At 49.4% G+C, this 13,166-nt stretch overlaps 1 protein-coding gene across 6 annotated transcripts; it reads right to left on the bottom strand.

The window, feature by feature from the left end:
• Positions 1 to 210: 210 nt before the first annotated feature.
• On the bottom strand, positions 211 to 13,166 carry LOC308467078 (adiponectin receptor protein 1-like). 6 transcript variants are annotated; one of them, XM_080988484.1, is made up of 8 exons: positions 12,552 to 12,783; positions 12,123 to 12,317; positions 11,566 to 11,718; positions 9,299 to 9,470; positions 8,212 to 8,398; positions 6,254 to 6,441; positions 4,656 to 4,849; positions 211 to 517 (listed from the first exon to the last, which is right to left on the bottom strand). In XM_080988484.1, exons 2-8 carry the CDS (start codon positions 12,219 to 12,221, stop codon positions 389 to 391), a joined length of 1,122 nt encoding a protein of 373 aa, XP_080844610.1. In that variant the 5' UTR covers positions 12,222 to 12,317; positions 12,552 to 12,783; the 3' UTR covers positions 211 to 388. The 6 variants fall into 6 exon arrangements, with proteins under 6 accessions (XP_080844610.1, XP_080844612.1, XP_080844611.1 ...); XM_080988486.1 differs by lacking the exon at positions 12,123 to 12,317 and having other exon boundaries at positions 12,552 to 12,704; XM_080988482.1 differs by lacking the exons at positions 211 to 517; positions 12,552 to 12,783 and adding an exon at positions 13,017 to 13,166 and having other exon boundaries at positions 4,347 to 4,849.

The raw sequence follows: 13,166 nt of genomic DNA, 5'->3' as shown, positions 1-13,166 counted from the left end.
CCCCCTGCACCCATCCCACTCTCAGAAACTTCGGGGTTGGCTAGGGGAGTCCTAAGCTGTTTCCAGGGACTGTTTTAGTCCTGTTCCATTGCTTTGGTTCCTCATCCTAATTTAAATACCTTCTGGCATTTTGTGCATGTGTGTGCACACACGAGAGAGCTGCCCTGATGGGGAGAAAAGGAAGCCCCTGCCCCCAAGAATAAAAAGATCTGAGACACAGCAATTTTCTTCAAAGGAAGGAAGGAGAAGGGAGGAACAGCCCCCTCCTCAAACAGGTGCAGTGCCCTTAATAAGGGGGGGGAGGCCCTGTCCTCTTGGTCCATACGGAGTGCAGTGTGAAGGGCTGCCCTTGTCCAGGAGAGGTGGTCAGTCTGCTCTAGGAAGGCTATCAGAGCACAGTGTTCTCGGTGCAGGTGCCCCCCAAGGAAGAGCGGAACGCTTGCAGCTGGGAGACCCCGTGGAGATGGACACAAGCAGCCGCCACCACCAGCACATGGAAGATTTGGTGGGAGTGGAACTGGAGCAGGAAGAAGAGGGAGCGGGAGGGGGAGAGAGAGAGAGAAAGAGAGAAAGAAGCTGAACCCAGGATTTCTGATGGCATGGGCTCTCTCCACGTGAGGCTTGCCGGCTGGAGAGTTGCTTCCCCCCAACCCCTGTGAACCAGCGATGGGGAACCTGCACTACAAGCCCATCATCTTCAACAACTGCTCCTGCTGGCTGGGACCAAGGGGGGTCAGAGGTTAATGACATTTGGAGGGACACAGGTTCCCGTTCCCCCATCCCTACTTTAAACCCACCAACGGGTTTAAACAAAAAACCTGGAGGGAAACAATGGCCCAGAGAAGCCAGGAATGCTTCGCTTCCCAGTTTAGTGCTTAATTTTAAAAGGTACCCAACACACTTGTAGAATGCAGCCTGCCTAAGCTACTTGTATTCTTCATTAAACTGTGTGAGTTATGTTTACTCAGAAGTAGGCGTTGCTGAGGCACCATCTAAAGCTGCAATGCCACTACAATTGCTTCCTTCATTCTGGCCAATTTGCTTTGCATTTTACAGCTCCACAACAGACAGAAATGTCTAAAGTGAAGCTTACTGCATCAATGCTTTTCCATGCTGGGAGAAAAGCCAGACCAGTTGAACATCTGACTGTTGTGAAGCTGTCAAAAGTGCAAGATTTCTGCCCAGAGAGACAGAAAGAAGCAACTCTAATGGACACTTAGCTATTTCTCAACCAGGCCAGGTTTTTCAGGTACAGTGGTACCTCTTGGTTAAGAACTTAATTTGTTCCGGAGGTCCGTTCTTAACCTGACACTGTTCTTAACCTGAGGTACCACTTTAGCTAATGGGGCCTCCTGCTGCCGCCGCAGTCGTGCAATTTCTGTTCTCATCCTGAAGCAAAGTTCTTAACCCAAGGTACTATTTCTGGGTTTGCGGAGTCTGTAACCTGAAGTGTCTGTAACCTGAAGCGTCTGTAACCCAAGGTACCACTGTATAACGATTGCATTGTCTCATTTTGTATTGCATTGTATTTTAGATCAGGGATGGGGCCTTCATGACCCCCCAGATGTTGCTGGACTACAGCTCCCATCAGCCCCTGACCCTTGGCTGTGCTGTCTGGAGCTAGTGGGATCTGGAATCCAACAACCTCTGGTTCCCCATTCTTGGTTTACAGGAAGCTTAAACAAATTCAAGCATTAATATCACAAAAATGGTGGGGCTTCCTTGTGCCAGTGTTGCTAAATCTGATTCTTCAGACCCTGTCAGACCTGCTGGAGGTGGCGGCGGGCTGGGCCTTGGGGTTCCCAAGCCTACTGGTTTTGAGAGATTTCAATGTCCATGCCGATGCCGCTCCCTCCTCACAGGCTCTGGACCTAGTGACTTCCATGGCAACACTAGGTCTCTCCCAGTTTGTTTTGGGCCCCACTAATCAAGCAGGCCACATGCTGGATCTGATCTTTGGGGCTGGCATAGATGCGTCCATGCTCCCCCCTGTGGAAGTGCCATGGTCTGATCACTACGCTCTGAAAGCCAAGACTGACTTCCCGCTCCTCCCCTGCTCGGGTGGCGAGCCTATTTGGGCTCGCCCGCGAAGGCTGGTGGATCCTGATAGATTCCGTCAGGCCTTGCGGGACCCTTCTCCTCCTGGCAACTCGTTAGATGACCTTGTTGAGGACTGGAATAACCAGCTCTTGGCAGCCATCGATGAGATTGCGCCTAAGAGCCCTCTGTGACCCCGTCGAAACCGGGCCCCTTGGTTTACTGAGGAGCTCCGGAAAATGAAGCGGGATCTCAGACGGCTAGAGCGAGTATGGCGACGGATTCGTGACGGAGCCTCAAGAACATCTTAGAGGACGCTTATGAAAGCCTATGAGATGGCTATGAAAGCTGCTAAGAAATCTTACTTTGCAGCTACCATTGCATCCGCTAGCTCTCGCCCGGAACAACTTTTTAGAATAATTAAGTCAATAACGTCCTTAGGAGGACAACCAAATTTAAGCACAAATTCGACCCACAGCTGTGAGGCATTCACGAGCTTTTTTGCGGAGAAAGTCCTGTTGCTCTGCGGTGACCTCCCTGCCAGTTTAGATACAGTGACTGAACTGGAGGCCCCTCGACTGACTTCAGGTCCAGTGTTGGACCATTTCGATCGGATACTCCCTGCTGATGTGGATAGATTCCTCTAAGCTGGTAGGCCCACCACCTGCCTCTTTGATCCGTGGCAGTCTTGGCTGATTAGGGCGTGTCCAGATGTCGCGCGTACCCCGCTGGTTGAAATTATCAATTTGTCCCTTGGCACGGGGACATTCCCAGGGGAATTGAAGGAAGCAGTGGTGTGTCCGCTCTTAAAGAAAACTTCACTAGATCCTTTAGACCTATCCAATTACTGCCCAGTTTCAAATCTTCCATATCTGGGTAAGGTAATTGAGAGAGCGGTTGCTGAACAGCTTGGTAGGTTTCTGGAGGAAATATCGGCTTTAGATCCATTTTAGTCCGGTTTCCGTCCTGGTTTCGGGACCGAGACAGCTCTGGTTGCCCTAACAGATGATCTCCGTAGACAACTGGATCGAGGCGGGTCAGGACTGCTGATCCTTTTAGATTTGTCAGCAGCCTTTGACATGGTCGATCATGATCTTCTGGACCACCGCCTCGCTGACGTGGGAATACAGGGCATAGCCCGTAAATGGCTGTGCTCTTTTATCTCTGGTTGGGTCAGAGGGTGGCACTAGGGAGGGAAATGTTGTTGCGCCACTCCTTGGTGTGTGGTGTGCCGCAGGGCGCAATCCTCTCCCTGATGCTTTTTAACATCTTTTTGCGCCCCCTTGCCCAGATTGTCTGGAGCTTTGAGCTGGGCTGTCACCAATATGCTGATGACACTCAGTTCTATCTGCTGCTGGATGGCCACACCGACTCGGCCCCGAACACACTGACCAGATGCTTGAAAGCTGCGGCTGGATGGTTTTGTGGGGGCCGATTGAAACTAAATCCTTCGAAGACAGAGGTCCTATGGCTGGGTCGGGATGGCATGGGGATGAGGGACCAACTCCCTTCTCTTGCGGGGGCCCAGTTAGTGCCATTGCCTTCCGTTAAGAGTTTGGGTGTAATCCTTGACACCTCCCTTTCCATGGAGGCGCAGGTTACAGCAACAGCCAAGGTGACATTATTCCACCTCCACCGCATCAAGCAGTTGGTACCTTACCTTTCCCGCCCTGACCTGGCCACAGTGATCCATGTGACGGTCACCTCCAGGCTTGACTACTGTAATTCACTCTACGCGGGACTGCCCTTGAAGCTGTCCCAGAAACTCCAGCAGGTGCAGAATTCTGCAGTGAGGCTCCTCACAGGGTCTCTGCCATGGGAGCATATTCACCCAGTGCTTTTCCAGCTGCACTGGCTCCTGGTGGAGTACAGGGTCAGATTTAAGGTGCTGCTTTTGACCTTTCAAGCCCTTCAAGGCCTAGGACCCTTGTACCTACGGGACCGCCTCTCCCGGTATGGCCCACGGAGAGCCTCAAGGTCCATAAATAGCAACACCCTAGTGGTCCCGGGCCCTAAGGAAGTTAGATTGGCTTCAACCAGAGCCAGGGCCTTTTCAACTCTGGCTCCGGCTTGGTGGAACGCTCTGCCTCATGAGACCAGGGCCCTGCAGGATCTGATTTCTTTCCGCAGGGCCTGTAAGACAGAGTGGTTCCACCTGGCCTTTGGCTTGGAGCCAATTTGATTCTCTCCCCCTCTTTCTTTTTTCTTTTCCTTTCTCCTCCTGCGATGAGGCTACATTTTAATATTTTAATGTTTCAATATTTTAATGTATTTTAATTTTGTTTTTAAGTTGTATTTATTCAACTTATTTTTATTATTGCTTGTTAGCCGCCCTGAGCCCGGCCTTGGCTGGGGAGGGCGGGATATAAATAAATTATTATTATTATTATTATTATTATTATTATTATTCTCTTGGGTCTTGGGCAGAAAAAGGGCTTCTGCATCCCCTGATCCTTTTGACATCCTGTGGCCAAGTGTGTCTTCCAACTCTGAGCTTTACTGTCCCTTGAGGAAGGAGATATTCCAAACCTGACATGAAGATGCAGGGAATTCAGACTCACAGTTTTTATCTTGCCCTTAGACACCCCAAAGGCCAGTTCCTTCCACACAACACGTACCCATATGTCACACTTGCCCGGGAAGAAGCGTTCGGGGATTCGGGCAGCGTACAGGCCCACACCCAGGATGTAGAGGATCGCCATGAGGAAGAGCCAGCCGATCTGCCCCACAGTCGTGGCCTTGATGAATCCTTCAGCAATCATGAAGTGGAGTGTGGGCACCAAGCCACTCAGCCCCAGGCCCAGGAACACCCCTGTCCAAGAAATAAGAAAGGTCACTGTGAGGATGAGCTCCTCTCAGGGATTAATAGAAAGAAGGCCTTATCTGGTCTCAATCCTGGAACTAAAGTTTAATGTCAAATATGGAGAATAGAAGAGCATGTACAAAGAAGCCGAATTATCTAGACCAATGGTTCCCAGACTCCCTGCTCCTGCACCAGGACCACTTGAAAATTGCTAGGGGTCTTGACAGACCCCTCAATGATTTTCTGTCTGTGGTAACAATTGTACTGTACTGTGCTAGATGCTGTATGCTTTTTAATTGTATTTTTATTTAATTTATTTATTAAAATTTGTATGCCATTTCACTGTAAATGAAATCTCTAAGCATTTTACAACAGTATAAAATAAAACAGGATAGTATTAAAAATAGGTATTAAAATATTCCATGGAATTCAGATTGCTAGACTCCAGATCCCATCATTCCCAGCCAGCATGACCAGTGGTCAGGGTTGAAGAGAGTTGGAGTCCAACAATATATAGAGGTGCTAGATTGGCTAACCCTCATCTATAGCCATAGGATGAGACTTGAACTAAAGTCTGGCTCTCCCACTAAACTTTTTGCCATTATGCTACGCTAGTTCCACACATTGTTATGTACTAATCCTGTTACTAGCTTCCAAGTGGGAAAAATGCCTTTAACAACGTGTTACTGCACACTTTGGCCATGTCACAGAATCATAGACTTCTAGACTCGGAAGGGACCCCAAGGGCCATCTAGTGCTGAATCTCAGCTAAAGCATCCATGACAGATGGCCATCCAACCTCTGTTTAAAAACCTCCAAGGAAAGAGAGTCCACCACCTTCCAAGGGAGGCCATTCCACTATCAAATAGCTCTGACTGTCAGAAAGTTCTTCCTGATGTTTAGTCCAAATCTCCTTTCTTGGAGCTTGAAGCCATTGGTTCAGGTCCTCCCCTCCAGAGCAGGAGAAAACAAGCTTGCTCCCTCTTCCATGGGGCAGCCCTTGAGATATTGGAAGATGGCTACCCTATCTCCTCACAGTCTCATTTCCAGGCTAAAGATACCCAGCTCCTTCAACCACTCCTCAGAAGGCTTGGTTTCCAGACCCTGGATCATCCTGGTTGTATTTTTGCACTACCCTCAAGTTAAGCTTTTGCTCTGTAAAAAATTGTATTTTGCTAGTAAACAGAACTATTTTAACCGAGCTTGATTTCCAAAGTGATTCCTGGTGTAGAAGTACTATATCTCAACTGGGAAATTCATTTATCAGAATGAGATCTATTCTGAGGGTCCAGCTGTGTTCTGGCACTTTCAGAGCCTACGGCTTTCTAACTACATGGGTGTGTTCTAAGGAAATCCTCCAATGGGGCCCGATCCATCACAAGCAATGCCAAATCGACAATTGTGCATGATTACCTGCTCGGACGGCCCGGTACTGTGGGGTGGCAAAATGGTCCCACTGCGACACCATGATGGCCGTGACGCCCAGGACACAAATGATGACGAGGTAGATGAGTTGGGGTTGAGGTGAGCAGTAAAAGGAGTAATAGAGCCAGGGAACAAAACTGCCCATGGTGAGCAGGGCGATTCCAGAGTAATCCAGTCTGCACAACAGAAAGCAGGGTGGGCTTGCCAGTAGACAGACAGAGCAGGCAGCCCTCCCCCAGCACCAGGAGGCTGCTTGAATTTCCCATGATGCCCCTCACATGGCATGTGCTGCTGAGGCCAATGTGGGAGATGCTTGAATTTCTCATGCTGCCCCAGGCAGCACTGGGTTGGGGGGCATTGTGGGAAATTTAAAGGGGGCTCCCAGACCTAGCCAGCTGATGCTGATCGACATGCTAGAAATTTCTTTAAAAGGGGGAGCCCAGGGTAGACCCCATTGAGGCACAGGGACTGTATGCTAGAAGAGTTTGAAGAAAAGTTTGGATTTGATATCCCACTTTATCAGTACTCGAAGGAGTCTCAAAGCGGCTCACATTCTCCTTTCCCTTCCTCCCCCACAACAAACACTCTGTGAGGTGAGTGGGGCTGAGAGACTTCAGAGAAGTGTGACTGGCCCAAGGTCACCCAGCAGCTGCAGGTGGAGGAGCGGGGAAGCGAACCCGGTTCACCAGATTACGAATCCACCGCTCTGAACCACAACACCACACTGGCTCTCAATGCTTGGCATTATGGCAGCACAGAAGGACAGAGCGATACATCAGCACAAAACAGGGCAAAAAGGAGGGCACCAATCTGCATAAAATTTGCACATGGTAACTTATACGCACAGCTGCAAATTAAGAAATAATTACGGTAATTAAATGGAAATGAACACCACCTCACCCTAGTAGGGAAGACTTGGACAGCTTGCCAGTTGGCTCTGTCTTCTGAGCAGGTGCTGCTAACTGTTGAGGGCAGGGCGGATAAAAATCAATGATTTTTTAAAATAAAAAATCGGGTTTTATTATTTAAATTGGATTTTTTAAAATTTAAATTGGATTTTTAAAATAAAATGCTTTTGGAGGAAAAAATCTTTCTAAAGATAGTTTTCTATTTAAGTTACATGATAGTCCAAAGGCTATTCATTAGGAAATAAGGATTTGTTTTAAGTTTTTCATGTGTGCTAAAACTCAATTATGGAGTTATGGATACATCAGTTATGGATACATATGCTATAATGTTATTGTTTTAGTTAAATAAATTGTTTAAATTGTTATTAAGAAAATTATTATTTTTCTCCTTCCAATCAAGTACAGCAGAAAAGTTGTCCAAATAGAAACAGTTAACTTATTAAACCTCACAATAATTTCATAATTATCTATCTATGTATTTCTAATAGTATAACCAAATCAGTATTTTTGATATAACTGTAAAAACTACTCTGAACATTTATTATTCCAAAAATGAAGCCTTCATCTGGTTGTAAATATTAAGATTATACCAGCAAGAATGAGTCTTTCTGTAAAAAAATAATTTAAATCAAGTCTTACTGCCTAGTGATTTAAATCAAATCCACCCTGGCTGAGAGGCAACTTCAAGGGCCCCCTCCCTCTATATTTAAACCACACATGGCCTGAGCAGCCCTCCCATAGAGGATACCTTCAGATAAAGTGATGGCCCCTGACAGCCCTTCAGAAATAGAGGACAGTCCTCTGTAAAGTAGGACACATGGCCACCCTAACACAAGGACTTTGACTCTCTTAAAACCGTCCGTGCATCTATTGCCAGCCAGAGAAGAGCTCCCCACTGATGCTCCAAGCACTTGTGTCTCTTGAGAGCTTCGGTGCCACGGAAGATACTCTCGCTCCTCACCATCTCCCACTTCCCATGTGTCCCAGAAGACCTGGGGGGGGGGGGGGGCAGGTGAAGCAGGCAGGCGGTAGACTTACTTGGAGAAGGTGCGGGAAACCTCCTCTGAGTGGCAGTAGACCGTGTGGAACAGCCAGGAGAAGCAGAGGCAAAGGATGGCTCCCAAGAAGAACATTCCAAAGACAACACGCTCCTGGATGGGGGCAACGTACTTCATGTTGGGGCTGATCATGTATCCAATGCCCAAGACCAAGAAGAAGAGGAACCCTGGGAGAGGAAGAGAAGAAAGCTGCCCACATCTCTTTCTAGGTGTCTCCACATACCCCAACCACACTGAAAGGGTGGTCCTCTCAGGAATTTGGAGGAAATGACTCTGCTCTGCCAGAAGCAGGCAGAGGTCACCAGCAGCCCTGCACAAATAGAGACCTGGAGGGGGCCGTCTCTGGGCCTGGCGGTCTGTGGTCACTTCCCCATGAAGTCAGGGGTGTCAACTGGAAAAACCTGAACCTGTGTCCCATCCTCCCTTATCTCTCTCTCACACACAGTTTCCCTGCAGCACAAGAGAGGTGCATATGCAAAATAAACAAGCAAACAGAGGTAATCAAGTCTAATGTTCTGCCCTACTTGCACAATAAACATTGAAGCTTACTAATACAGTGGTACCTTGGTTTTCAAACGTCTCTATTGACGAACATTTCGGTTTTTGAAGGCCGTAAACCCGGAAGTAAGTGCTTCAGTTTTCGAACATGCCTCGAAAGTCGAACATGCCACACAGCTTCCGCTGAGTGCAAGATCCTGAGGCCTAGCTGTCGGCTATTGAGTTTTCAGTTTTCAAATGTTTCAGAATTTGAACAGTCTTCCGGAACGGATTACATTCAAAAACTGAGGTACCACTGTATATGAAAAGTGAAGCTCACTAACATAGTGATTAGAATGCAGACTGTCAGGAAACACCATCAGTGAACCATATTTGTGTTGCCTGTTAAGTATCTTTTATGCTGATTTTTAAAAAATATTAACAAAGAAGATGGTAGCTATATTCTGAAGCTGAAATAGTTTGCTATGATGTGAGACACAGAAGAAGAAGGGAGCTAATCCAGATTGCCCCCTTCCTCTTCCCCCACCACACCAGGTTCTTGCTGTGCGGAGCAGAGCCGCATGACTGACCAAGCAGATGTGTCCAGATGTTGCCTGTCTCCGTGTGGAGGCGGAAGATGCTTCGGAAACAAGCACGGAAGGAGGGCATGGGCGGCCGGTGCCCATGGAGGAGGAAGTCATTGTCCTTCAGCCAGTCAGGCAGCACATCATAAGGCATGACACGCCAGCGGCCCTCCCAGACCTACAACGGGAGAAAAGACGGAGGCTGTGTAGACATTACTGGCTTAAAACGCAGCTAGCCCGTTCTCTTTTTGAACTTCAGTCGGAGCTGTTTTGAGGAAAAACACACTGAAACATAGAACTTCATTTTTTTAAAATGACAGCATGCAGTAGATAAAGGATAGGCATGGATTGTGGTTAATGTGTGTACCCCACTTCTGCTACCCGTGGTGGGAGCACACTGGGTGCAGAGTGAGCAGTATGTGAGTGCAGCCTGAGGCTAAGGCACAGGAAAGGATCTTGCCTGTTGATTATACTAGGAGCTGAACTAGAATAATATGGTATTCATCTTTGGAAGAGTGAACTGTGTCTCCATAATTCAAAAAAGTAAACTAAAATCAAACTGTTTCCCCAGTATCAAAAGTATGTACATGTGTGCTGATTCTGTATGCTTCATTTATTTTTTAAAAAATGGGGGTGGGGACACTGCTGTAAAGAGAATTTTTTTACAGCAAGCATAAGGAAGTTTTAAAGTGTCATTGCATTTCATAAGGAACACAGAAGATGTGGCTTTTGAGAGTGCTGAGAATATTCTGTAAAGAAAACAACAACCTCCAGGGCTGCTTTGGTGAAGCAAAGCCAAGAGATCTCTGTGGATTCAGCTTCACGGCTGAAGGGGGAACAGAACGCAGTTCCCTCCCCGCTCAACACTCTGGCAACAAAGGCAATCCCATAAATACCTTTTCAGAGTCCCACTGAGTTCAATGGGGCTTACTCCCAGGTCAGTGGGTATTAGTCTGCAGCCTGGTTCAAGCATCCTCACCTCAGGGCCACAGCAGAGGCGACCTGGGCTTCCATGCTTGTTGCTCATGCATCTGACCCACTAAGTATAAGGTGTGGGGAGGAGCATGTTTGGGGCATAGTAAGGGGTGCTCCCACCTCCATTAGCCCAGGCACTTTTCTCCCAGCCTGACAGACACTGAAGGTGAAGCAGCCCAGGAGACCGGGGCAGACGATAAGGTGGCAATGTGTGGGTGTCCCCGTTCCCATCATTCTCATGCCACCTTTTGGTGTAAAATAAATAAACAAGCCAGACCTCCAAATTCATTACACATGAGTGTGGCAAACAGGTAAATATACAAATAAGAATCTTGCTTCATCTTGTCTGCTTTGGCACTTCACCATAAACACACTCAGTAGGCCTTAGCAGTGCTGCCAATTCTCTCAGCCTGCCATTTGCAATGTGGGGCAATAATGATGCTGCCCTACCTTACAGGGCTATGGTAAAGCTTTGAACATTTGAAATGTGCTTATATAAATGCCACGGTTGTTTGTTTATTGTGGGTTTTGGTTGGTTTTTTGCCAAGGTATATAAATATCTTAAAATATATAAATAAATGCAGTGGGTGGTGAAACCATGCAATTAATTCTGAGGTCAACCAACCAGTGGGGTTGCCACAGGCCCTCAAAGCCCCACCCTGTTAGTTGTCACTTGCCTGAACCCAGCAGCAGTCCTCCTCCTCCTCCTGTGCAGCAGCCTCCTTTTCTGTTTCCTGACCCCTCAGGCCAGTCCTTTTTGCACTTTGTGTGGCCTTCTCTCCCTTGCCCATGGCCTCCCTCAGTCGAGGGCCTCCAGGGGACCCCATCAGGAGAGAGGGAGCACCACTGGGCTGCTTTCTCTTCGCTGGCTTCCAGATACTATGCCCCGTTGGGCTTGGCCCTGAGAGCTGGCTCAGAGCGGGGTGTCATGGCAGAGAGGAGAGCCTCTTGCCCACGACTACACTACTCCATCTTCCCCTCTTCTCCAGGGTTGTGTGACTGTTGAGCTTCCCTGCGCCTTGCGAAGCTGGGGAGGAGGCCAATGGGCAGTAGCTGAAGTCATAATATCAGACCCGTGGGCACTTTTGTGACATGCCCAGTTTGCCTTAGCACTGATTGGGTAGCAGCCCATAAAATGAAGAAGAGAGGACGGCCAGACAGCCAGGGGGAGAAGTGGTGTCCAGTTCCTCAGGGCAAAACTGAGGAAGAGTGAAGCAAGAAAAACAGGGAGCGCCCAAGGAGGCTTGTTTTGAGCCAGGACTGCTCACAGGCGCTTCCCAGCCACATATGTCACTCACCTTCAGGACAAATTCTTCCATCTTCTCCATGGCATGCTGGGCTTGAAGTGGCAACATCATGACCCGAACAGGATCTGTGCCAACCTCATTCTCCTCTAAGTCTGGGTCATCTGTCCCCCAGCCTGTAGGCTCAACCCCCATCGCAATGCCGTCCTGAAAGAAACCACACACAGCAGAATGAGGTCCTACCAATATAGCTGGCGAGGCATAGGGTCACCCATTGTTGGAAATCTGATGGGTGCTGGTCTGATCTCCCAGTTACTGCTGCTGCTGGAGGATCAGCAGAAAGAGGGGAAATGGAACTGGGCGTAAGGGTGGCCAATCCTCAGCCAATGCAGAAGGAAATATTCTCATGTGAATTGTTGCTGTTGCCAGAATTCACAGTGTTTTGGCTATCGTTCTCCGGCACTTATTGTGAGTTTCCATACACAAGAAGAGCCTTGCTATTGTATCAAGTCTGGTGCTGGGCTTATTAGGGCTCTACAACTCCAAAGAGGGATACGGGGGGCAGGTAGAAAAGATCAGGCATCCCAATGGGTGGTCTTGGTGGCACTCACCTGGCCGATGTCCTCTTGCAGCAAGGGTCTCATTTCAGCGACAGCCTCCTCCCCCCGGTACCCTGCGCACCACCCAGCCCTCTCCTTCAGGGGCTCCATGATGGTGGGGGGGGAGGGGGTCACAGAGTTGAGGCCTCTTCACAGGCAGAGGCTAGTGCCCTTTGCAAGCTACCAGCCCCATGGTCCCCACTGTCTCTGTGGGAAAGCAGAGGGGGAGGGGTGCAGAGGGATGAATCCTTTTTTCCTCTCATAAGCTTCAAGAAGTGCTGGTTGCCCCCTACCAACTGTTCTACAGCTGCCATGCCACCAAAAGAACCGCATCCTCTCTGTTGGTCCCACAACCCACAAAAGGCTGTACCCTTCCTTGGCGTCCCTGCCATTTCCCCCAGACGGACATCCACAATCGGCCCTCCCTCAAAATCTACACACCCTGCCCTTGTCCCTGGTCCAAGGAACCTTCTTCTGCCCCAAACATTTCCCTGGTCTCCAGGTCTTGTGCAGCCGTTATTCCTGCATCCACTTGGCCTCCTCTCTCGTCTGTGACAGCACACTTGCCCACCGGGCAGCGGGTCACTACTGATAGCCTGCCCCCTCTCGTTGCCCAGCAACATGCTGAGGGGAATTTCCTCTTGGGTGCAGGTGTGTGGCAAAGGCGGCCCCCACCCCAGATGGCTCTTTCTGGTTTCCCCATGTGGGCTGGCAAGCGGAGGCCCAGGTTGCCTGTGGCCATGGCTGCTCCCTCTGCCTCCACTGCTGCTCCCCCATTCTTCCAACGGCCCCCTCCCCACCAGCCCCCCTTCCTGGGGAGACCCACCCAGCAGGCCTGCCCGCCCTGCCGGCCTCCATCCCCTTCCCCCGCCAGCCTCCTCGCCCGCCCCTCCATCCTGCCCTCACCCCGCAGCCCCGAGCGGCGGCGGCGGCGGCGGCGGCGGCAGCATCAGGACCAGCTCCCGCCAAGGCCCGCCTCTCTCTCCCATTGGCCTCCCTCCCCGCCCGTCACGGGCACCCTCGCCTTGGAAACGCGGCCGAGAGAGAGAGCACTTC

This window comes from Podarcis pityusensis (genome assembly GCF_964106645.2).
Source record: "Podarcis pityusensis genome assembly, chromosome: 17".
Taxonomy (NCBI): domain Eukaryota; kingdom Metazoa; phylum Chordata; class Lepidosauria; order Squamata; family Lacertidae; genus Podarcis; species Podarcis pityusensis.
This window is presented reverse-complemented; position numbering and strand designations above follow the sequence as displayed.